This window comes from Equus caballus, chromosome 1 (assembly GCF_041296265.1).
Source record: "Equus caballus isolate H_3958 breed thoroughbred chromosome 1, TB-T2T, whole genome shotgun sequence".
In the NCBI taxonomy this organism is placed as follows: Eukaryota; Metazoa; Chordata; class Mammalia; order Perissodactyla; family Equidae; genus Equus; species Equus caballus.
Genome location: NC_091684.1, coordinates 60,916,994 through 60,942,667, shown reverse-complemented (window position 1 = coordinate 60,942,667; position 25,674 = coordinate 60,916,994). Strand labels below are relative to the sequence as shown.

The 25,674-nt window shown below is 38.7% G+C and overlaps 1 protein-coding gene across 2 annotated transcripts in view; it reads left to right on the top strand.

Annotated features, from left to right (window-relative positions):
* The window catches only part of ASCC1 (activating signal cointegrator 1 complex subunit 1), a 113,695-nt gene extending 90,222 nt beyond the window's left edge, over window positions 1–23,473 (top strand). For both annotated transcript variants that reach the window (XM_001503779.7, XM_014733195.3), the window contains exons 9-10: window positions 554–639; window positions 21,540–23,473. In XM_001503779.7, coding sequence (XP_001503829.1) covers window positions 554–639; window positions 21,540–21,656 — 203 coding nt within the window. In that variant the 3' untranslated portion in view covers window positions 21,657–23,473. The remainder of the gene's footprint in view (window positions 1–553; window positions 640–21,539) is intronic.
* Window positions 23,474–25,674: the final 2,201 nt, after the last annotated feature.

Sequence of the window (25,674 nt, the reverse complement as noted above, 5' to 3'; positions counted from 1 at the left end):
CCTTTGGAGATCACCTAGTCCTAACCCCTAACTTTGTAAATGAGGAACTGAAGTCCACTGGGGAAACATAGTTTGTCTAAGGATATAGCTAGTTATGTAGTTAGTGTACAGTGAGTACTGTCAGGCGCTGCATTACGACGTTTCAGTCAACGACAGACTGCATATACAATGGTCCCATGAGATTAGTACCACATAGGCCTAGGTGTGTAGTAGGCTATGCCATCTAGGTTTGTGTAAGTTCACTCTATGATGTTCACACAATGAAGAAACCATCTAATGACACATTTCTCAGAACACATCCCCATTGTTAAGCAACAGATGACTATACTCACAGTGTTGAATGAATAAATATATGTTGAATGAATTGGTGGCAGAGCTGAGACTAGACACTGGCTCTCTCTTGACTCATTGCCTGATGTTTTTCCCTCCATATTATGCCACTTTCCAGGTAGTACTTGAAAATTTTGTTAGTTGTACCTATGGAAATCCAAGAGAAAATAACAGATAAATAATCCAAGCTTCTCTTCTAACATTATCTTTGGACTATTTACAGCTGAAGGCAGGTACAATCTCTACACAGCGGATGGCAAATATTTCTTCAAGGAAAGAGAATCATTTGATGGCCGAAACGTTTTAAAGGTCAGTATGAAGCAGAGCGAATTGGAAATCCTTTGGCATGTGTTCTAAATAAGCAAGGAAAACAAGTCGTTCTCCTTTTAACAATAATATGTATTTTTCTCATGCTTCTCCTGAGGCTCATTGATTGAAAGAGCTGTTTAAAAAGAATTTTTTTTAATGTCCTGAAAGAAAAGAGAAATCTTTTTGACTCTGTTAAGGCTGTGGTATCTTTGGAGTACTTGAAATTGATGATTTAAGAAACAAGTATCCCAACTACATGGTCTGTAGGAATGAGTTGATTTTAACCTGATGAGTTTTATTCTGTATTTTACCTCTGGAAATCTGAGTTTGCATTTTTTTAAGTGAAAAAAGAGTTGTCTAGTTCTAGTAGATTTTTCTCTTCACCTGCAAAGTCACTTTCCAAATTTGTTTTATAATCTGTTTTTACTCAGGAACAGCCCTTATCCTAAAATGTAGGCAGTCCGGTTCTAACTATTGAGGCTTTGCTTTCTGAGTAGTAAATTAATCTATGAAATTTAAATGAGGGGTTCTTCAGGATTGCATTTATCTTTCTCCCACAGACCACATTATGTAATGTCCACGATTTATGCCCTCTCTATCATGTTAACATGCCTTTGTGTTTCTGGGCAAAGAGAAACATGGGTTGATGCCAATGGAGAGCTTCTTCATTCTTCATTTCACTTGTTCTGTGACGATGTAGGTCATACATTTTCAAGGCCATGGGTGTTTTTTAGAGCTGGGGGAGAGAGTATGTATATAGCTGCAGAATAAGCTTTAGCTTTGGAAATACCTTTTCTTTTTCCTTTGCTGCCTCATGCTCTATTCCCTTACCTTGTCACTTGACAGTTTTCTTGCCAAAATGCCTAATGTGACCCCATTGCCACAATAATGACATCACTATTCAGCAGCTGCAAGCTTCTTACTGCAGAGTCCAGCAGGACAATGACAGCCTTCACCTCAGCAGACATTCCAGCTCCCGCATTGCAGAGCTATGTTGATTCTTTCTTTTCCTTTATATCTTTCCTCTTTTTGAAAAGTTGTCTTGTTTTCAAAGTAGCTCTGGTAGCTTTGGGTTTGAGTGGCAGGCTACTAATGAATTCAGTTGCATTTAACTCTACTGATTTTCCCAGGCCACAGTTTCAATGTGATATGAATCTTTCTCCCGCTCTATCTCATTTCCTTCAGGCTTTTCCAATAATAGTGTTAATTACTTTAGTTTTTTGTTGTTGTTAATTTGATTAAGAAAGAAAATAGACTGAATGGGGAAAGAAATCTATAGGAATGACTCAAAACAACTTGGTTCTTTTTGAATTAGGATTAAATCCCAAAAGATGTGCTGATGAAAGTCAAGTATGAGGTGCTTTGACATCTGTAAGAGGGAGGTGACGGCAGAGAGCCTCTGGGGTGGCTGTATGAACAATATGGACCTCTTACTTGATATTTAATTTCTCTCATTCTAAAGTCAGTTTTCCATTTAAAGATGCTTTGCCTTGAAATTTTCCTGAACACCCCAGTGATGACATGAGTGTGGCTCCCTCTGGTGTTGACAAGGGCTTGCTATGTCAGTAGTACCCTTACTGGTTGATGCCTAATGAGAGTTTTAGAGCTGGGCCCAGCTATGATACTTGGAGACCATTTATTTAATCCAGTTTCCCACTTTAATCTCTAAGGACACAAGATCCAATGTGGTTAAAATGACTTGCCAAAGGTTACTACCAATTAGTAGCAGAATCTGAATCAGAACAAAAATTTTCAAAACTCACGTTAGCATTGTTTCTGCTGCCTCCCATAAAGATGCTCAGTGTTTAGGTAGAGATCATTAGATATTTGAAATTGGGAATATCAATTTGAACAGATTAAACAAAGTTAATCTGTTTTTCAAACCTGATTAAAACTCTTTTCGTAAATGTTGGGGCAGTGGATTTGTCAGTTAGTCTAAAACTGTGGCTAATTAAGAGTTAGACTTTTGGGCTGGCCCAGTGGTGCAGCGGTTAAGTGTGCACATTCTGCTTTGGCGGCCTTGGGTTTGCAGGTTTGGATCCTGTGTGCAGACATGGCACCACTTGGCACGCCATGCTGTGGTAGGCATCTCACATATAAAGTAGAGGAAGATGGGCACGGATGTTAGCTCAGGGCCAGTCTTCCTCAGCAAAAAAAAGAGGAGGATTGGCAGCAGATGTTAGCTCAGGGCTAATCTTCCTCAAAATAAAAAAAAAAAGAGTTAGACTTTTGAGTTGAATATAATACCAACACCAAAAGAAATACTTATTGACTCTGTGCCATCTGCTAGACCATGTGCCCTGCAGATAAAACAATCATTATGATGCGATCCCTACCTTCCAGGGGCTTCCTATCTTTGAGGGATACAGTCGTTTAAAAGGCAATTACAATACGAAATGGTGGGGATGAGTTATGAGTGTGGAGGAGAAATACCTCTGAACACAGATAGCTATAAGAAAGTGTCCTTTGGTATAGTTTCCAATATTTTACTTTTTAATCATTAGCTTCAGAAAATATAATCTTTCACCTATGTTCAATAAAAGAAATTAACCCCTTTCTTTGGGAATAAAAGTAAAATATGGCCTCAGCGATTACCCCCACACACGCACACACAAGAGGTAATAATTGTATTTGTGAAGTAGCTATAGCAGCCCACCTTTTGGAAATACCTCAAGTGGACGTGTCTTTCTCAATTAGAACATGAGAGCTGATGGCCCTTGGGAAAAAAAGATTCAGAAAACCAGTGAGTTATATATATAGTTTTTGTACCAGACAAAATTATTATAGATAGAATGAAAAAAAGTCATTTTCACTAACAAGATAGGAACTGACTTGGAGTAAACAGAAAGGTTAACTGCTCTGGTTGTTAAGGAGCCCAAGCATATGTGTGTAGCATATTAGCAGCTACAGAGGTGAAGGATCAGGAATACTGGTGATTGGAAGCAGCCTTGGAAAAAAATCAACTTCATCTGCTATTCAGTAAGAAACAAAATGAGAAAGCAAGTCATTGCTCATTGCTGTAAGAATGTAATGAATAACAGCCCTCTTCCATGAAGAGACTTGGTCCTTTTGGCTCGGTATAACATCCGTGTTCTGGGTGCCTTAATAAGAAAAAAAACTTCTCATGACTTTCGGAAGTGGAAGCCACATTTTTCTTTTGTACAGTTCTTTTGAGAGTGGTTGCAGCTGTAATAGACTAGTATCTGGTTATTCCTAGTTAAAATAAGAATTTTCTTCCCCTAAAAAGGACTTTGAAGGAACAGACACAAAGGAATCATTTTCCTGTATTTTTCAAACCAGAAAAGGAACATACATACTTAGTTATGGTGTTTTTCTATAGAAGTTTGACAGATACTTCTGAAAGGAGGATAGATGAGTGAAGAAGACCTAGGCCAAACTAATAGGATAGTGTCCCTTCAGAGAGTTTCCATTTCTGATCTAAGAGAGAGGAACAAAGATGCTGTTTTTTTATTCATAAGGCAGTGGTAAACTTGTAATTGGAGAAATCATGCTGACCTAAAGACATACTGCCAGGAAATAACTGTTCCCTCACTAACTAGAAGTAGAACGGTCATCAATTGTCGACTTCTGGAGAGAGAAGTGGTCTTGATGGCAGTCTGTTTGGGGACTTATAAAATGGCCTTAAGCAATAGAATCAGTCTTCTAAGACTATGCTCTCAGCAGACTGAACAGGGATACAATATTAACATGGTTCAAAAGCAGAGCTTATAACTGCAGAGTGAAGAGGAGACACTGGAGCCCTAGGTTGGACTCACCAGAGATGATTTGGTACAAATAAAGGCACAGTGGTGTATTTGAGAAGAAATAGAAGGTACTATAGGTCCAAAATCAGAGGATACTATGGAAATGCCATTTCTTTAGACACTTAAAAGTCCTGGAAAATATAACCCAAGTAAAAAGGAGACATATGTGCCTTTTCCATTTTATATATAAGGATCTTTAAATTTAGAGAAAGGGAATTGGCAGTGTTAAACTATAACTATATAGTTTTTAATACTTGAAAATATGTTTTAAATCTGTCTAGCCACATTGAGACTCTTCTTGAAAGATGTAAATGAGAGTAACTCAAGTATTTCATTCATTTTTGCTCTACCCCTTAAAGTCTTTAAAAGGACAGGTAGAATGAATAAAGTTAAATGAGATCTTTATTTAGTTTGTGCTACTTAGAGAAGTTTCTATAAAGGAAGCTGTTTAAAATACATATATTTATTGTTTTTTGGTGAAAGATATATATAGAAAAGTGCATAAAACATATATGTACTGTTGAACAAATAATCTTAAAGTGAACAATGTAACTACTACCAAGGTAACCAACTCTAGTCTGTTTGTCCTGAGGTAAGAAAGGTACAATTAAATTCTTAAACTGTCTCAGCAAAGAGGCTTGTTTTGTATGATTACTTTGTTTCAAACTATTAGAAGAGTATTGAAAAGATGAATTCATTTTTATTTTTTCTAGGGAAGAGAAATGAGATAGAGAACTATGTAGCAGTTTTTTAAAAAAGATACTAATAATTGCAAAGCAAGACTAGCATTTGGAAAGTACATTATTTCTAAGGAAGAAAACATTGTGTTGTTTATTATCCTATTCAGTATTCAGCCATATTATATACTGTTCTTGAAAATTGCTTCTTAGTCACATGGCTTTTCTTTAGATTTGTTTTTCAAAGCTCAGCTTTTTCCGAAGGCATTTCCTTGAGAGTCTATCACTAAATATTCCATTGCACTATTACATCAGGATAAATAACAGCAAATTGAATGTAGAATAAAGTTACTATCTCTCATTAATATCATAACTATGGTTTACTTTCTGATATTTCTTTGACTTGAAATTTTAATCTTATTTAAGTAAAATCACTAAGCAAGTGTCACTTTCTCTCAAAGCTATTTATGCTTATAAATAGCTTATACACTGTTGACACTTAGTAATTCAGTTCACTTGGACATACCAGTATTTTGTAATAGCTTTTATGCATAGCATTGAAAGCATTCACATTATTCTTGACAATCATGTGAAGTAGATCACTTGTTAGAGGAGCAAATGTACAACTTTCTGAAGAATTTCCCTTGGAAAATAAAAATAAGTTGTGAGAAATTAGCAAATAAGAGAGCCCATGGAAATTACATATATCCACTCACATGCATATCTTCAATGAAGGATTAGAAGATAAAGTCAAGGAAATCTCTGGCAAAGGATAAAAGAGAAAATATGAGGGAAAAATATAACAAAAGAGATCCTCAGGCAGTGCAAAAATTAACTATTAGGGTTCTAAAGGGAGAAAATAGACCTTGAGGTCTTGAACTTGGATGAAAGAGGCTCTACATGGGTAGTGCTCCCAGACACTTGGCGATAGCAAAGAAAATCCTCTCTGGAAGAAGATTTTTTCATCACTCTCTACCTAAAATATTCCTTCAAGGAACTTTTCCCCCCAAAATGGCGAGTACACAGTCAAAGATAACTAGTCATATGAGGAAACCACACCCTATAAGCAGACATCCAAAACTCATAAAGCCATGAGATAAAGAGTTATCAGACTTAGGCTAAAAACAACTATGCTTACTATGTTCAAATAAATAAAAGCCAAGCTTAAAATTTTTATTGGGTAATTGGGAACTATTACAAAAGAAAAACGATATAGCAGTTTTGAAAAAGAACCAGATAGAAATGCGAGAACTATACAGTGCAATAACTGAAATTAAGAGCTCGTTGGATGGGTTTAGCAGCAAATTAGACATAGCTGAAGAGGGAAACAGTGAACTGGAAGTTAGGTCAGAAGAAATTATCCAGAATGTCACATGGGTAGAAGAAAAGGTAAAAATTATAGATGAGAGAATGAGAGACATATTAGGAAGGAGTGAGAAGATCTAGCATATATTTAATTGAAGTCCCAGAAGGAGAGAGAGAGAATGGGGCATAGCTGATGAAAGACATCAGTTTACAGATTAAACAAGCCAAATGAATTCCAAACAAGACTTCTGTTAATTGAGATTATATTGTGCTTTTCCTTCTTACAACTTGTGACTGAATCATGGATGACATTAACTAAACTGCTTGGGCCCCAGCAGTTTTCAAACTGAACAGCCGTAGTTTGCTGGCAGTATCCACATTACAAAGAGCAAAAAACAGGAAATTCAGCTAAAGAATGCTTTTCTTAACACAGGTTATAAAAATAAGAAAAAAGAATAAAAGGTATCCAGGAATCCTTTTTACTATTTTTGTAACTTTTCTGTAAGTCTGAAACTATGTCAAAATAAAAATTAATTTTAGGGACTGGCCCAGTGGTATAGTGGTTAAGTTCGTGCTCTGTGCTTTGGCGGCCCAGGGTTCGTCAGTTCGTATCCTGGGTGCAGACCTACATACTGCTTGCCAAGTCATGCTGTGGCAGCATCCTACATACTAAACAGAAGCAGACTGACATAGATGTTAGCTCAGGGCCAATCTTCCTCACCAAAATAAATAAGTAAATAAAATTTAAAAAAATAATTTTAAAAAGAAAAAAGACAGACAGACATGCACTTAGGAGGGGAATAGGACACTAACCATTTGTTGTATGTGTTTTTGTTTTTTTTTTAAATAACCACTTTCCAGAAAAGTTTGTTGAAGTCTTGCCTGTTTTGTTCCAACATTTAGGATAGATGCAGCTTTTATTGTTGATCTTACCACAAAAACTGGGCCATTTGATTTCAATGAGTATAAGAATTTAATGTAAGGAAGAACTTTCTGATTAGCATATTTCATATTAGAGCAAGCTACTAAGAAGGTAGCTGCATCTTTCATCTGAATGTTTTTTGTTTTGTTTAGGAAATGAGAGTCCATTTCTCTATAAAGCCATTCTTCCTACCATCAGCTCTTTCAAACTAGTCCCTATTTTATTCCTGAAACCTATCTCCCACCCATATCACTGTACTAAAACAGCACTGTAAAATGTCACTGATAGTTCCTATTTGTTCAGTGCCTTGACCTACTTTTACCTTTTCCCAGTAACCACACTGAGAGTACTAAGCCCTTTTCTACTTCAAATGTTTTCTTCTCTTGGCTTCAGTGGCAGTTGGCTCTCTTGGTTTTTTCCTGCCTCTGGATCAACTTTTTTTTTTTTAAATTCACTACTTTATATGACTGCGCCTTAAGGTTTTGTCTTTGTGTTTCTGTTTCTCTTTTACTGCAATCTTGTTCTCTACAAATACTACTCATTCTTTAAAGTCCAGTACAGCTGTTACCTCCTCCATAACAGTAAGGACCATCCCTGTCGATGACGCCCTTCCACCTCTCAACTCTTCCCTCCTCTCCTTACTTTGATTGTGCCCCTCAGTGCTTAGTGATGTATCTTGCACCTGCGAGCACTCAGGAAGCTTTTCCAAATTCACTGACTAAAACTGTTTTCCATAGAAATCAGATTTTGGAAGAGGAGAAGAAATGATTTTCTGTTTGCCAAAGGGGATATTTTTTGCCCCATCCTTGAGATTGTAAACTCTTAGAGCAGGGGCTGGCAAACTATAGTCTGAGGGCCAAATATGGCCTGCCACCTATTTTGTGTATGGCCCTCAAACTACGAATGGTTTTTGTATTTTTTAATGGTTGAAAAAAATTAAGAGAAAAATATTTCATGACGTGTACCAATGATATGAAATTCAATTGTCAGGGTCCATAAATAAAATTTTATGGAACAGCCACATTCATATGTTTAGAGTGCTGACTGCTTTTGCTCTATCATGCCAGAGTTGAGTAGTTGTGATGGAGATGGTATGGCCACTTGGCCCTTCATGGAAAAAGTTTTACTGATTCCTTTCTTAACGGTTAGAGTTGGGTTTAATTTTCTTTTATTTAACCCAACATAACTTCCTGCTTTATGATTAGATATGATGCTCATATTTAATAGACCTTCAAGACATACTAATTATGTCCTAAATATTTCGTTAACAACAGTCAGTTCTATTAGATTTCTGTTTACTTGAATCTTTTCTTTTCTAGCATATGTTTATTTCTTCTTTAAGTTTACTAAATTCAAGAAAAAGAGAGCCCCAAGTTAAATATACCTATGGCTGATACTCACAAATCCTCCCTTAATAAATGAAGTTCATTTTTCAGTTAAGTTTTTTTTTTTTAAGATTTTATTTCTTTTCTTTTTCTCGCCAAAGTCCCCCGGTACATAGTTGTATATTCTTCGTTGTGGGTCCTTCTAGTTGTGGCATGTGGGACGCTGCCTCAGCATGGCTTGATAAGCAGTGCCATGTCCGTGCCCAGGATTCAAACCAACGAAACACTGGGCCGCCTGCAGCGGAGCGCGTGAACTTAACCACTCTGCCACGGGGCCAGCCCCTTTTAGTTAAGTTTTATTGCAACTTTATTACTCCACATAGCAAGATTTCAGCTGATATGGATAATAATGAGCTTGAATTTACCTTTGACTGCCTTTTATTTCAAAATACATCGAAAACTAATTTTGTGTTTCTCTGTGGTATGCACTAATTAACTTGAAACATGAACAATGACTTCTTTTGCAGTTTTACTTACGCCTTATTGTAGAATGTATTAATAAAAATTATTGAATGAATACTAAAGAATATTGAACTTGTAAGTAAATTGTTCTAATTTTATAATTAGCATGCATATCAGAAAAATGTGGAATTTAGGAAGGAACTTGTGACAAGACATCTTACCAATATATGGCTGCTATTACTTTGCTACGTTAGTGATAAAATATGGCTCTGCCTCCATTCTTGATCATTAAAAATCAAAACTCATAAAAATGGGAGATTGCAGGAAATTTTTAGGGGCTTTCCATATTTTGCTAGTGATAGGAGCAACATACTCTATGTTAAAAGACCGGAAAGACTGCTGGCAGGTGATTGGGCAGCTTTTCAGAGCATCAGATATAAAAGGAAAAGTACAGTTGGAAATGCTGCCATTTGGTTTTGTGCAGTCTTATTTTAGGCTATTGAGTTGGGGGTCAGAGGGTCGGGGGAAGATTCAGATCCAGGCAATATTTCACCAAAACTTTTCCTCTGAATTTTGTTTTCTATGTAACTTTGCCTGGAAAGTGAAGTCTTAAAACACCGGTCACAGCAACCACAGATGCCTGTGAGTGAGGTGAAACCATCGTTAAAATGAAACTGGAAAACGAACAACTGGCTGTTTTTTCACAGAGCTAACATTCGTTCTAGAAAGATGCACTTTCTCTGGTCTGTTGCTTCTGTTCGTACACAATGTTTTTCTCCCTTTGCTCTCTTTTGAGTTTATGTTCATTGGTTATTCATCTATGCAGTGGTGCTGGAATACTTCCATGTGTTGTCTTGGCTCAGGCAGGCAATGCTGGATTTGAAAGTGTCTAACCTGCACAACGACAAGAAGTAGGCTATGATTTGGCAAAGACAATAAGAGTAGAAGAAAATTGAGACTTTTCTTTTCTTATCTTGGTGAGGAAGATCGGCCCTGAGCTAACATCCATTGCCAGACTTCCTCTTTTTGCTTGTGGAAGATTATCCCTGAGCTAACATTTGTGCCAGTTTTCCTCTATTTTGTGTGTGGGACACCATCCCAGCATGGCCTGATGAGCGGTGTGTAAGGCCACACCTGGGATGTGAACCAGTGAGTCCCAGGCCGCTGAAGTGGAGCGTGTGAACCCAGTCACTATGCCACCAGGCCTGCCCCTTAAGAGATTTTTCTTAAAATCACTTCTGGTTCTTATCAGGATGAAAAATGAATGTTTTATTGAATGCCTACTAAATATAAAGCACTAAGCTAGATGCTTGGTGTATCTGGGACAGGGGGAATAAATACTCAGTTGTCTTTGGTCCCTCTGATCCCATTCCTATGAACTCTTTGAACAGAGTGCCTTTTTTTTATTGCGGGAAAGATTCATCTCTTTTATATATTCACTTATAGGGGGTCCAGTCATATCATTTTGGGTGTAGCTCACAAATGAAGTGAGTTGGGTTATGGTGCACTTTGGGTCCATTGTGGTTTTTTTTAAAATTATGGTAACATATACATAACATAAGATTTATCATTTTAACCATTTTTAAGTGTACAGTTCAGTTGCATTAAGTACATTCACATTGTTGTGCAACCATCACCACTAGCCATCTCCAGAACTTTTTCATCATTCCAGATTGAAACTCTGTACCCATTAAACAATAACTCCTCATTCTCCCCTCCCCTCAACCCTTAGCAACCACCGTTCTACTTTCTGTCTCTATGAATTTGACTACTCTTGGTACTTCATGGAAGTGGAATCATACAATATTCGTCATTTTGTTTCTAGCTTATTTCAATTACATAGTGTTTCCAAGGTTCATTCCTGTTGTAGCATGCATCAGGATTTTGTTCCTTTTAAGGGCTGAACAATCTTCCGTTGTATGTATATACTCAATTGTGTTTTTTTAGCTACAGTGTAAACAAACCAGTAGCAAATTATAAATCTGGACCCAGAGATGGGACAGGGCACTATCTTCTTTGAAGCAGCTTATTGTTTAGAGACCAGACCAAATGAAACCATGTTAGATTGAGTGGCTTGGTACTGACAGTGTCTAGATCTTATTCCAAATGTTAGAGGACATTAGTGGAAAGAGGTAGAAAAAATGAGAGTGAAGTCCACTATGCCACAAAATTGCGATGACTTCTCAAGAAATGATGTCCTCTTTCCCATATACCAATGATGTAACAATTTTATAATTAATGCTCAAATGTGAACATTATTATTACGAATTAAAAGTGAAAACAGTCAGCCAGAACTGTAATTCAAAGTTTACTCTCTCAGTTGTAGGTTAAAAAACTGAGGGGGCCGGCCCCATGGCTGAGTGGTTAAGTTCGCGCGCTCTGCTTTGGCGGCCCAGGGTTTCACTGGTTCCGATCCTGGGCGCGGACATAGCACCGCTCATCAGGCCATGCTGAGGCAGCGTCCCACATAGCACAACCAGAAGAACCTACAACTAAAAATACTCAGCTATGTATCAGGGGGCTTTGGGGAGAAAAAGGAAAAATACAATCTTAAAAAAAAGAAAATTGATACCTTTTTCTTAAATTGTAGAGGTCTTGCAATTTCTGAGATGTGTCTGGGGATAACACTCTCCATCTTCTGAGGCCTTTTGCTTATTTGATGTTTAGCCCACACCTTTGCAGAGGGGACGGAGGCCATCTGAACTGGATTATAGACAAGTGTGTGTGTGTCGTAATATATAATGCTCTGGTGGTGCTGCTGAAGGCAGGTTTCCTATGGTCATGACAGGCGACAAAGTTTTTCATATCTAGTTGTTTAATTAGATGACTTAGTTGAAAATCCAAGATACCATGTGGCAACCCCTCTCCCATCTTCCAAGGAACCATTACAAACCCAGTTGTTGTTTTTATTTGTATGTACTTTGGCTGTTGCTTGATGTTGCCATGGGGCATCTGATTTGCTCTTTAACTTCTGGATGCTCTTCTCATGTTGGAAAAGCTGGAATGGAGATGGCTGAGCCTGATCACTGTTTTCTCCTCTCTCACTTTGTTCTTTTTCTGAATTTATTGCTTGGCACAATAGTCAGCCCCTTGATGCCAGCCTCGCAAAAGCTACTTGCCTAGAGACCCCTAGGCCAAGAAGAAATCATCTCTGTCACTGTCCCCAGTCCTCCTTGTTTCTGGTGACTTGCACTTCCTTTCTAATATATGTAATACAAAGATCAAACCCTTATCTCCTGTTGCATGTGTTTGAGGGACCATTATGAATAATACCTGAGGGAAGATGCCCAAACTGAAAATAAGAGTGGTAACATATTTGAGTGAGCTTTAAGTGGCATTCTTCTGAGGGAGAGAATTGATCTACAGAAACATTCCCTAGATTAGTTCCCAAAGGGCACCTGCCTTTAGGGTTGCTGATCATAGGCTTGGGGCATTGAAGAGTCTCTGCTAGCCAGCAGCCACCAGGGGCAGTTTTGTCCTGGTAAAGCAGTAATATCCATGCCCCTAGGCAATGTTTTCTCTGGAAGAAATTTTGCAGCAAACTGATCTCCCAGCGGCCTATCTCTGATGCTAGGCCTATCTCTGATGCTAATTCTGCGTGCTGCTGTGGAAGTGGAGCGGCGTGCGCTGAGATTAGGTAGAGGTTCCTCAGCCGTGTCAGCACAGCTTCTCTCCTTCCTCCTACCTCCACCCCTCATTTTTTCTTGCTACTTTTTAAAATTGAGTCTCTGCAGGGAAGGGAAGTCCCATGGCATTTCAAGTATTGAGGTGCTCAGCAGAACTGCCTGGCATCCTGTTTGTATATAACGGTTTTAATTCACTCTAATAGGTCATTTGGCCTTACCAGCAGAGTCTTAAACATAGTAATGCTTACGTCAGCACTGAGGCTCAGGCCAAACATCCAAATGCAACCCTGAGTGATGATTTGAAGGAGGTTTTAAAGCCGTCATTCCCTGGCTCTGTTTGTCCAGCTTCTACCTGGCACCTCCTTAGGTCAGGCTCTAACATTCCTCATGCTTGCTGGAGCCAAGAAAGGCAGGTGGTTTGGGAGAACAGAATGAATGAGGGAAGTTCACGTTCCCATTCCGTACAAGGAGGCTGATAACGTTTATGTGCCATTTCAGTCCATTGAGATGGGACTTGCACTCTGGCGACATGTGAGCTTTTTGGTACTCTCTTAATGGAGATGGGCAAAGCAGGAGTGACATGCTGATAGGTTGAAAAATTGCAACTGTTCCACTGATTTGCAGCCTTCTTGCTTCTTTCCTTATGGAGGCAACTGATGATGTTAAGAACCAGTCGTCCCACAGACTGGCCTTGACCTTGCTCCTTGGATCTGAGGTGCCCCAGGCCTTCTGGAAGTACATTATGTCCTCTTTTTATAGGCTATTATTAGCTATTATTATTGGCTCTCTCACCACTGATCACTGCAGTTTGAGGTTTTAAATTGAAAGTGGCATCTTGGGCAGAGGTAGGGCTGTATTTGGAGATGACTGTAGGATAGTAACTACCTGCCAACCACATGGTCTTTTATTCTAAAGTAGATGTTCCTATTTCAGTCTTTAAAAATATTACAGCCCTGTGAGACCACATAATGACTGCAGAGGCTCTAAGCTGTCAGAATTCCTACTAAACCTTTTCCTTTTTTCTTTTAAGGAAGCTCTGCTTTTTGGTTCCTGTAATGATACATTGGTGGTTATAGTCAATGAGTGACACTAATAATCAGAGCTCAAAATTCCATCTTATAATTTACCTTACTGGAGCTGCAGGACGTCTTTGTGAAGTATTGTCCCTTTTAAATATGGGGAAATTGGGGGAGAGAGTAGCTGTGTCGTTGTTGATAGGAAAGCAGTTAAAGTCTAGTTTGCCCTTAGAACTGTTTTGACCTCTCTTTTCAGTAGAAAAGACATTTCTATTTTTGGTTTCCAGGTGAAGTTGTGTGTGTTTGTGTGTGTGTAGAGGAACATGACTTACCTTTGTGTGAATAGGCTCAATTGTGTTCTTTTGTGATGTTATTTAGAAAGAATCCGTATGAGTGCAGCTTATGTGAATATGTTTAAAATAGATGGAAGGTTTTTTTGACTGCTGGATGTGTAAGATTTCCATTTTCCTTCTTGTCTCTTCATACCTCCCACATTTGCTCTCTGTACAAGTAATCTCACATGTACCCAGAAGAAAGATGCAAGGTACAAGAAAGCTTGAGAATTTTAATTGTATGGTACCTTGGCAGAAACTCAAATCGTTTTTTTAGGTTTGGGGGATTTTAATAGATAAAGCTTTGAAACAAAACTTATTTGTGGAAAACAAAATTTATTTGTGATCCTAAGTGAGATTAGTAATATGACATATCAAGAGCTGTGATGCTTTTCAAATCTATCATATTTTTCATCTTGTGTCCATATCTTTCTGTTTCCTACCTGAAGTCTTATTAATTCTTATCTAGAGGCCAATTTTGTGAAGAATGCTTCTGAATTAGACCATTATTTGTCTTGTTTTTCAGTCAGGATTGTCCAAGGGCTCTGATTGTAGTTTTTCGCATCACTTGTTTCTCATTCTTGGCCACAAAACCAAGTGAACACTTTCTTTGCTGTCTGTCTAACTGCATATGCGTAGCCTAAGGATGGAACTTGTTCCCCACTTGTCATTCTTTGGTACATATTTGTTGTTTGAATTGAGAGGCACGTGCGCATTGCCTTGTGGACATAGCCTGCTGGCCTGTGTTCTGGGCTTGGTCTCAGGAACTCTTAAGTTTATATCACAATGTTACTGGTCCTGGCCTGTCTCTGTTTCTTATCTTTTAAATGCGGATAATAATACTCAGCTCTGGTTTATATCACAGCAATTTTTTAAAGGGTTAATGGCCTGGGCTTTGTAAGATAGATTTAGATCCGTAGATGAAAGGTGTCATTTAACTACAGCAAGGCTTCTGCTGGAAGTGCCTTCCCAAAGAACTCAAAGTGCTTGTCAGACTGTCTTCCATTCATCCTCATGCCATCCCTGGTAGGGAGGTAGGTGACTAAGCATTATTATCAAGTATAAAATAGTGCTATTACTGTTACTTTTATCTGTAAACAGGGCCCTGGTAATTGTGAGAAATAGAAGTTGGTAAAACAGATTATGGAAGAAAAACACTGGGAAAACTTCAAAGTAGCATGCATTTGCTATTCCTGTTTACTATGGGTTTCAGAAGTTTAATTACCATACGTGAAAACAACAGAAAGCCTCCTTTCTTGGGGAGGAAATGGGACCCAGTACATCCTTCTAAATACTTGCATTAATTGAACACCAGTACTTATTTTCAGTTGCACCAGATGATGTTCTAAGGGTTACTTTAACTCACATATACCAGGAATGACTATAAATTTCATAGGACTTACATATTTTGAATCTTCATTTGGACTTCAACACTGAATTTCCTCTTATTAACGTCATATTGGACAGCAAATAGTTCACTGAGGCTGCCCAGCACAAGAGGTGGATTTCCTTAAAGGAGAGATCTTTGAAGAGAGCAACCACTGCTTTGTCTAAGATTGAAGAAAGAGAATGAGCCTCATTTGGGAAGCCACATGGGCAGGGATGCCCAAAAGGTTTGTCACTATGCTGTTGAGGATTGGCCATTCATTGAGTTTGTAGCTTGAGGTCACAAATAGGAGAAGGGTCCTCTCCACCCTCCTTCTCACCCACTCTGAGATTTTCAGTTTTGTCTTTGTAGCCTCGTCACATGTGGAGTTATTTCTGGTGTTTGATGGTTGTGTCCCAGGGCCTAGGAGAAGGAGTGGAAGACCTGAAATGAACGCAAGGAAGAATGACCACAGTTAGCCCTGAGCTCCTGCTGTTTGTTTTCTTTCAATGTATACCACTGCATTACTAGAAACCGGTAATTCCCTCAGTGTTCTCCCTGGGAAACAAACATGTACAAACTGCAAACAGTGGGCTTCACAGGTCATGTGAACAGAGGGCAGCAGAATTGTTGGATTTTATCAGGGAAGCCAAAGGTTTTGACCAAAAACTTTCGTCTTGATGGTCCACAGTTGTCTCTTTACTGGGTATTAGGAAAAGTTTGTTTAATTTTCTAAAGGTATTGTGAGTTCAATAAATGACAGCAGCTGTGTGCATAGTAGTTTTCAAACGTCATACTTACTTAGGTTTTAAATTTTCTTCTTGAATTCTCCAAATCAGTACTTATTCCTTAGAAATGATATCACAAATATTGACAGTCTTAAATTCTATTTTTTATTTCCTTACCAAATTATTTGTAGTTTTGTGTAGCTGTTCGTTATGTTCCTTTACAGCAGGGTTTTAAAATGCTGGCTGCTAGCACAACAGGGCCCTGTGTTTGTGTGTGTCAGAGAGAAATATTTTCAGGCAGAAACTGGTTTAGGTTTCAAAATCCCCAAGGGAATTTTTATAAAACAACAGTGAGGAGGAAAAACTCAACATGATTTAAATACCTTGACATGGTTCTTTTTTAATTTAAATTTTTCCTGTTAGGTCTTTTATTTTCTAAACAATAGACCATTTTGCTCTTGATGCACTACTTTGGGCTAGAAAGAGCTACCGAGTTTCTTTGTTCTTTTTTTAGACTTTCAGTTTAAGCTTTTTCCTTTTTCCCCTTCAGGTACCTAATTAAATGGAGCCATTTTGTTGATTCGTGCTTGTTTTCATCCAGAATTCAATTAAAATTCTTCTAGCTGAACTAGAGCCATCTGATTTTTAAACCAGCTCCAAGATAAGAGGTGGTAGTGAAAGTAGGAATAACAGATGGAAGCATAAGTTCAGTTCAGTCTTTGGGAGTTGTACAGGTCAAGTCTCCTCCCTGTGGCTTAAACAGGGCCCTGTGGTTCCACCCACAGGAAGAAGCTGGACAGTGCTGGGCCAGGGAGCTCAGACTCTACTTAGGCTGCCTGGGTTTGAATCTCAATTGTTTTATTCTTTTCCAGCTTTATGAATCTCAATTTTCCACCCTTTACTTGCTGTGTACACTTGGGCAAGTTATTTAAGCCTTTTAAACCTCAGGTTTAACTATAAAATGGGGATTAATGATCCATGTGCTTCTTGAGGTGTGAGGATGTAGTCAGATAATCACATAGAGCCCGCAGCATAATGCCTGGCACACATGCATTCTCAGTAAATGTTGGCCCTTATGATCTTTATTTTATTAGTGTTGTCATCAATACTTATATGTATTGTTCACCTTGATCTTTTAATATATAACAATACTGACATTGGTTAACTTTGTTTAAAAAATCTCCTGTTATGTGTATTTGAGTTAATAATTTAAATAAACATGGTAAGAACCACCATAAGCAAAGTCAAAAGACAAATGACAAACTGGGGGAAAAATATATTTGCAATTCATTACACAGACAAAGGATTCATTTCCCTAATATATAAAGAACTACTACTTGGTTAAAAAATGGACAATTGTAAAGCTTTTTATGGTGATAGACTTCCAGTTAACTGTGCCGTAGATTATATGTCTTCACTATATATCCACAGAGCCTACCAGGAAAACCCTAGGTTGGAAAAGGGCTTGGGATACATACAGCTAAAGATAACAGCCAGGAGTATGCAAACTGACCTGAATTTTTTCCCCCATAAAATAGCTCCCTCTCAGAAACGATCTGTTAACTATCAGTGGTACCCTCACGTACCCAACTTACCCCTGTCATCCATGATTTTTCTCATCTTTTCCTATCTCTTTCCACTCATCCAGGAAGTCACCAAGTCTTTTCTGTGTTTCATTCATAGTATTTCACATCTGCTCCAATCTTTCCAGGCCCACTACCACTATTTTAGTCAAGAGACATTTAATATCTCATGACTAAACTGCTACCCTGGTCTCCTTTTCGTTGTATCTCTTTTGCCCTTCTCCGGTCATCACAATATTCTATACCCAGATTAATTTCCCTGAAACATGGTTTTCATCTTGGGCCACCAACCTAGCCAGAAGCCTTCAGTGGTTCCCCACCATCTAAAGTGAAGTCTAACTTCTGAACCTGACCCTCAGGAGCCCCCTTAATCTGATTCACCCTCCTTCTGTCTCTAGCCTTAGTCTTTCTCATTGCTTCTCTTTAGGAACCCTCCAAACATCTTACCTGGTTTTCTTGGCCTGGCCCACCATGCCCACTGCTGCCTTCATGCTGCCCTCCCTCCTCCTCTTTGCTAAGTCTTAGATTTGCCACAAGGCTCAGTTCCTGCCTCCTCCAGATGGCTTTCCTAGGTGCCCCAGCATTCAGCATCCGTTGTTTTTTTACCTCTCACTGCATTTATTGATTGCCTGTACCTCTCCTCTCACACTTGACCTTTGCTGCCTATATTGTTTTAGGCAACCTTTTTAATTGAAGTAGAACATATGTACAGGAAAGTGTACAGATCACAAAGTAAACCACTCAGTACCTTTTCACAAGGTGAACATACCCCATGTCGTCCACATTCCTCTCTTCTGATACATACCCTGTCTCCCTAATCTAGATAGTGAGCATCTGGGAGACAGAACCATATCATGTGCCTCTCTGCATGAAAATGCATAATATTGGGTGCTCAGTGACATTCTAGATCAGGAATTTGAGCTAAGAAAGGGAGCTAGGCTTTGACAAATAAGAAACACATAGAAATTTAAAGGAGTACATGAAATTTCTTACTAATTACAAATTCATTCTTGACAACTAGTTACAATTGAGAGATGATTAGAGGTAATGTAATTTTGGTAAGTCCTGTTCAAGGATTCCTAGGTGGTGACTACAAATAAGACCTTTAAATCCAGTCTAGGGGCTGGCCTGGTGGCGTAGCGGTTAAGTGCGCAAGTTGCACTTCGGTGGCCCGGGGTTCGCCAGTTCGGATCCCTGGTGTGGACATGGTCCCGCTTGGCAAGCCATGCTGTGGTAGGTGTCCCACATATAAAGTAGAGGAAGATGGGCACAGATGTTAGCTCAGAACCAGTCTTCCTCAGCAAAAAGAGGAGGATTGGTGGCAGATGTTAGCTCAGGGCTAATCTTCCTCAAAAAACAAAATCCAGTCTAAATAAGGCCATGTGATAGTTTTCTCTTTTTAGACATAAGGTCAAAGACATCTACAACATTAACTTTCGTTGTCATTTTATCCAACAAATTTTTTAATCATATGCTGTCTACTATATATAGTTAGTGTAAAGTAGGCTTCAGTTGTGAATAACATAAAAAGATCCTTTATAGAGCTTTTATTTTAACGGGTAACTAGAAATAATTGATAGAACTAAAAGTCGTAAGACTAAAGATATAACAATGACTAAATAATAAGAGAACTATGAAAAATTGTTACTAAATCATCATAAACATACAGAGAGAACAAGAACATGGAGATAGGAAAGGCTACAACAAAGATTGGCAGTGCACTAGGACTTCCGGATAAGAAATCCGTTTGATTGTGACATTATCAAAAGGTATGTAAGAAGACAGCAACTCATGAAGGTAAAATAACTACAAGGTTAAAGAGAGCAGAGAGATGTTAAAAACATCATAGGAAATAATTTCCAGTAGCGCTTTACAGTTTACAAGAAAGGTACTTTGACTTGTTCATCTTACTGGATCTTCACCCATTATGGTCTTGTACAGTGGGTGGTATCATCTGCCCATAGTCACATGCTCCCATGACCCTGGTATCAGTGCACACTGACTTCAGCATTCTTTCCACAGGCTGCTCTTGCCTTGGGGGAACATGAGAATTTGTGTTCAGTATTCTCTCAATTTTTGTAATTGAAACTGCAGTGAAATCACATCCCAGCTAACTTCATTATCACTGTATTTACTCTTTACTTTAAACCTAAAGCGTGAGAATCTCCCTGGCAAATCATGCCACCTGGGGGTTATCTGCATAGGCGAAGAGAAGTCGAAGGTAAGTCACTTTCCAGCTCCTGCCTGTGATGTCTCCATCATTTGAAAACATAGGCACAAAGAGGAGAAGGTAGAGGACCCATAGGCTGCTCATCCTTAAAAAGTAACTTGTTCAAAGTATTATGAGTTCCCCTTTAGTTTTCCTTTGTCTCATTTTTTATTGCTCCTTCGGTTATGTCTATTTTGTACCTAGAAGGCGTCAGTTTGCAAATCTATAACTGGCAGTCTCGTTGATGTGGCTTTCACTTCAAATTAATGTTCAGCAAGGGATTAGGTGATAACTGTTTCGGGCTGTTATTTCTTTACACAAATGGGTGGATATGGTTTGAACAGGCCGCCAAAGCCAGAAAGAGAAGTTAGTTGTGTAAATCAATGCAGGCCAAAGCTGATCACCTTTCTGAAAGACAAGACAATGCAGCACACAACCTCTAAAGAGATCTTTGGGGTCAAGTTGATGTCATGTTGAAAAATCAATATTTACTGGACTTTATAAAGTTAGCCTTTAATGAACCCCAGGCATTTTGCTGGGCCATTAATTGCAGAAAGAGGAAAGGCAACAGTGGCTGAAATCCATGGTTGTATAAGTTGTATAAAAATAAATGAAGAGACAGTCTCTTGCTAATGTGCACAGGTCCTACCCTTAGGTTCTACTTAAGCATTGTTGAGTATGGATATTGAAAGGCTTTCTTGGGATCTTATTGACATTTTAAGAAAGAGCAACTCTTGCATCCGAACAGAAGAAGGTCAGTCCTTCACTCTTTGACACTCCTTATCTAAGCAGTTTGGCTTAATTTTCCTGGGATGAATTCTGATGTCATTTGGATTCTGCCTTATAAATGTGCAAATCACAAGAGCAGGTCCCTCTCAAAGTATGGCTCATCCCTCCCTCTGACGCACTTGAAAGCTTTTAAAGTGAAGAATTGTAGTGAAGAGCATTTACTATAGGGTGCTGCCTTGAATCCAAGTCTGATGAAAGTTTTTGGTAAATGTTACCATTTGTACATGTTCTATCATCCAGTAGAACTTTTCTCTGGCTGTTTTGTGTGTAGAAGTATTCTGTATTCCTCACTGGCTTGTCAGAATCATTTGTGGGTCAGGAACCTTATCTCCTTTGTAGTCAATGTTTTTAATAAATGTTGTTGACTAGGTAGAGGAATATATTATATCAAATTTTATCCTGGCTGTAACAAAAGTAGGACCCTACGTGGTCAGTAACTGAAAGTCATAGAATTATCTTTGTTAGGCTCTGTGAGTCAGAGTGTGGGTGTTTGTTACAAGTTCTCGGTCCTATCTGCTCAATAGATAAATTTTGGGATTGACTTTTCAGACCTCTTTTTCTGGAGCATTTTGTCAGAGGAGACTTTAAAATTAATCAGAGAAGAGCTGCTGTTCTTTCTCATTCCCATTCTCATCCCTCCTCTCCAGGATCACTTTTCAGAATAAATACGGAAAAGAAAAATCTTGGGAGGTTTGTTTGATTGTTGTGGTGTTTTAACAAGAGAATCTGATGTTTAATATTTTCATCTATAATTTTCTTTGAATATTCATTCTGGGTTTTTATCTTTCCTTTTCAGCTATTTGAGAACTTCTACTTTGGTACCCTAAAGCTCAATTCAATTCACATCTCTCAGAGGTTCACAGTAGACAGCTTTGGAAACTACGCCTCCTGTGGACAAATTGACTTCTCCTGAGGTGGCTCTTGGGAAACACTAGATATTGAACGTCGCACACAGTGCTGAGGAAACGTATCTTCATCTTAATTGCCAAGGAGGGATATGGAAGTTTGGATGGTGACTTTCCTGGTGGTTCCCCATGGACACCGTTGTCTCTGAAGGTTGTCTACAGTCATCACACTGTCAGCCAAGATGGTTGAGGGCACAGAGAGGACTTGTGCCTGTAACCCTTGGCTTGTTCATCTTTCACAGGGTTTACCTTTCTTTCCAAAGCTCTTCTCTGGAAATGTACCTCTGAAGCCTATTGGAGCTCAGATTCACATTATCTCCTATATACCTACTGTTTTTGCCACAACCGTTAAATTTGTGTTAATACTTTAAAAGAGAGTTAAAGTTGTGTTGTCTTATTAATCTTGCCACCTACCAAATAGCTACAATTTCTAAAAGGTTTGTATTTTTCCTTTCCCCTTGTACCCTAACTTTTAATCACTACCCAGAATTTCTTTTTTATTGTAAAAAACACACAACATAAAATTTACCATCTTAACCATTTTTAAGTATATAGTTCAGTAGTGTTCAGTATATTCAGATATTGTGGAATATCTCCAGAACTTTTTCATCTTGCAATTCTGAAACTCGATACCCATTAAATAATTCCCATTTTGCCTTCTCCCAAGCCCCTGGCAGCCACCATCCTACTTTCTTGTTTCTATGAATTTGACTACTTTATATACCTCATATAAGTGGAATCATACAGTATTTGTCTTTTGTGAGTGGCTTATTCCATTTAGCATAATGTCCTCAAGGTTCATCCATGTTGTAGCATGTGACAGGATTTCCTTCCTTTTTAAGGCTGAATAATATTCCATTGTATGTATATACCACATTTTGTTTATCCAGTTATCCATCAATCCATTTGGGTTCCTTCCACCTTTTGGCTGTTGTGAATAGCACTTTATGAATGTGGGTGTAGAAATCTCTCTTCAAGACCCTGCTTTCAGTTCCTTTACTACTAAGAATTTTATCTTTAGCAAAGTAAGTCTTTTAAGTCTTTACCTTTTGCCTTGATCTGCCCTTTTTCTTCTGAAGTTGGTACCTCTCTCTGTTAAGATTCCTGTTCCTTCACCCTACCCTAACCCTGGCCTTCCCAGGCCACTGAAGGAGTTGCAGTTGGTAGCTCTTTTCCGTTTACTTCTCAGCAGCAGCAGCAAGAGAAACAGTGATATCAGCAGGACTGTGCAGAGTTCCCTGGGTGAGTGTCAGCCGCAGAAGGTGCACCTTCCTTGCCGCAGACTCGCAGTGGGAGAGAGCTCCCAGCATGGCTTTGCCCCACCCCTCAGTCCTGCCACGTGCTCAGCCGGGGAGCTCAAGCCTGCTGTCGCCTCTCATGTGCCCCTCACATCTTTTCTCCTTCCGAGTCCTCTCTTTCTCTTTTCTTCATTCCTTATTCTTACCTTGATTCTTACTTTCTGTTTGAGAAGTCTGATTCTGAACCCCATGTATTAAGGTCACTACATAGTGAGGGCTGTGTATAAACACTCAGATTTGGTTTTTTTTTTTTAAAGATTTTATTTTTCCTTTTTCTCCCCAAAGCTCCCTGGTACATAGTTGTGTATTTTTAGTTGTGGATCCTTCTAGTTGTGGCATGTGGGATGCTACCTCAGCATGGCCTGATGAGCAGTGCCATGCCCGCATCCAGGATCTGAACCTGCGAAACCCTGGGCCGCCGAAGCAGAGTGCGAGAACTTAACCACTCAGCCACGGGGCCAGCCCCAAGATTTGTTTATCAATGTGACTACACAGATCATTTGAGAATAAATGAATTTCCAAAGTAACTGTGTTTTTCTTTTAGTATTATCATGTAGTTTTAGTTTGACCCCTTTAGTCAGCGTGCGCTGGGATACAAGATTGCCATCACTTAACTCACTGCCATAGCCATATTATTCATCCAGGATTTACATATTGGTGCCTGCAGGGTTGGCTTTTCCCAAAAAAACTTTCTACTGGTAATATTCATTTTTCATTTAAGTTGAGATTTTATCTTACTCACTTCCACTTGTTAGATAGCATGTAGGAATGAGTGCTCCCAGGGATAGCACTAAATAGTGAAGTGAACTGTGGAATTCAATACCCCCATCTCGTCTTGGTGCTGCTTTTCTCTTACTGGTTTCTTTCTGACAATGCCATTGGGCAGTCTTGGCCAGGAAGTAAAGATGTCTTCTTTTGGGTATCAGAGATTTATGACTTATGTTTTCAGTAAATTTTTTTTAAAGTTTTGTCTTCAGAAAATGTAACTTTGTATGTCAAATGCTAAATTCTCTTTACTATTTAGAGATAACTATGTGTTTAAGGACATATCATATTGTTAAATAATTTTACACAAGTTATTTATCTTTTTCACTCTTGTTCTCTCACGATTATATAGTGGAGTTTGCCAGAGGCTATGTGACATGGTGATATCATTCTGATAGTTAGTGGAGCATGTGCCTTTGTATCTTTGTTTTCTAGAATTTTGTAAGTTGGTCGGTAAATTTATTTTTGTAAGTTGGTAGCTAAATGTAAATTTATCTTTTAAATTTTCTTTCTAGAGGCCTAAATTTTTGAGACAGTGTAGCTCAAAATACAGTTTTAACTGCTGTTGTGGAATGGTGGGGGGAGTAACATGTAGTTTTGATGTAGGACTTGTATGAAAGAGCAGTGGTAGAGAGCAAATAATTTTTGATGGAGCTAAAAGAATATTTTAAGATTCAGGGTCCCCTCTCAGCTGCTGTGTTTATAATCAAATCTGTCTTAATATTACCATTTTGCAGTTCATTCTGCACTGAAATAGAGTTAAATTACACCTGTCCCCGCTCCAGTTGTTTTTTGAGGCACTGACTTCACCCTCAATTCCTCTAAGAGGAGGAGGGGAAAAAAAAATCTCACCACAATTATTATACAAGATCTGTGTTGTTGTATAATTAAAATAAAATTTGTTATGGAGAATAATTTTTAATTTTTTTTTTGGAGGGGGCACAATGAGTTTACCCCCAACTGAACTCCATACCCGTGGCAGAAACATCATAAATGTTACTTTATAATGGGTATTTTTTTTCCTTAAAGATTGGCCCTGAGCTAACATCTGTTGCCAGTCTTCTCTTTTTTTTTCTTCTCCCCAAAGCCCCCCAGTACATAGTTGTATATTCTAGTTGTAGGTCTTTCTAGTTGTGCTGTGTGGGACGCCACCTCAGCATGGCTTGATGAGCAGCGCTAGATCCGCAACCAGGGTCCAAACTGGCGAAGCCCTGGGCCGCCAAAGCAGAGCGCAGACACTCAACCACTCGGCCGTGGGGCCAGCCCCGAAATGGGTATTGTTTTTTTTCAGGATGATTTTTTTTATTGAGGTATAATTGACATATAGCATTATATTAGTTTCAGGTGTACGACATAATGATTCGCTGTTTGTATATATTGCAAACTGATCACCCCGTAAATCTAGTTACCATCATCACCATACGTAGTTACAAAAAAATTTTTTTCTTCTGATGAGGACTTTTAAGATTTACTCTCTTAGCAACTTTCAAATATGCAATACAGTATTGTTAAGTATAGTAACCATGCTATACAATACATCCTCATGACTTATTTGCTTTATAACTGGAAGTCTGTACCTTTGACCTCCTACACCAATTTCATCCACTGTCCATGCCCCCTCCCTTCTGGCAACCACCCGTCTGTTCTCTATAACTATGAGTTTGAGGGTTTTTTGTTTGTTTTGTTTTTTAGATTCCACATATGAGATCATACAGCATTTGTCTTTCCCTGTCTGACGTATTTCACTTAGTATAATGACCTCATGATTTATCCATGTTATTGCAAAGGGCAAGATTTCATCCTTTTTAATGGCTGAATAGTAGTCCATTGTGTGTGTGTGTGTGTGTGTGTGTGTGTGTGTACACGCCATCTTCTTTATCCATTCATCCATTGGTGGACACTAAGGCTGTTTCCATATCATGGCTATTGTAAATAACACTGCAGTGAACATGGAGGTGCAGAT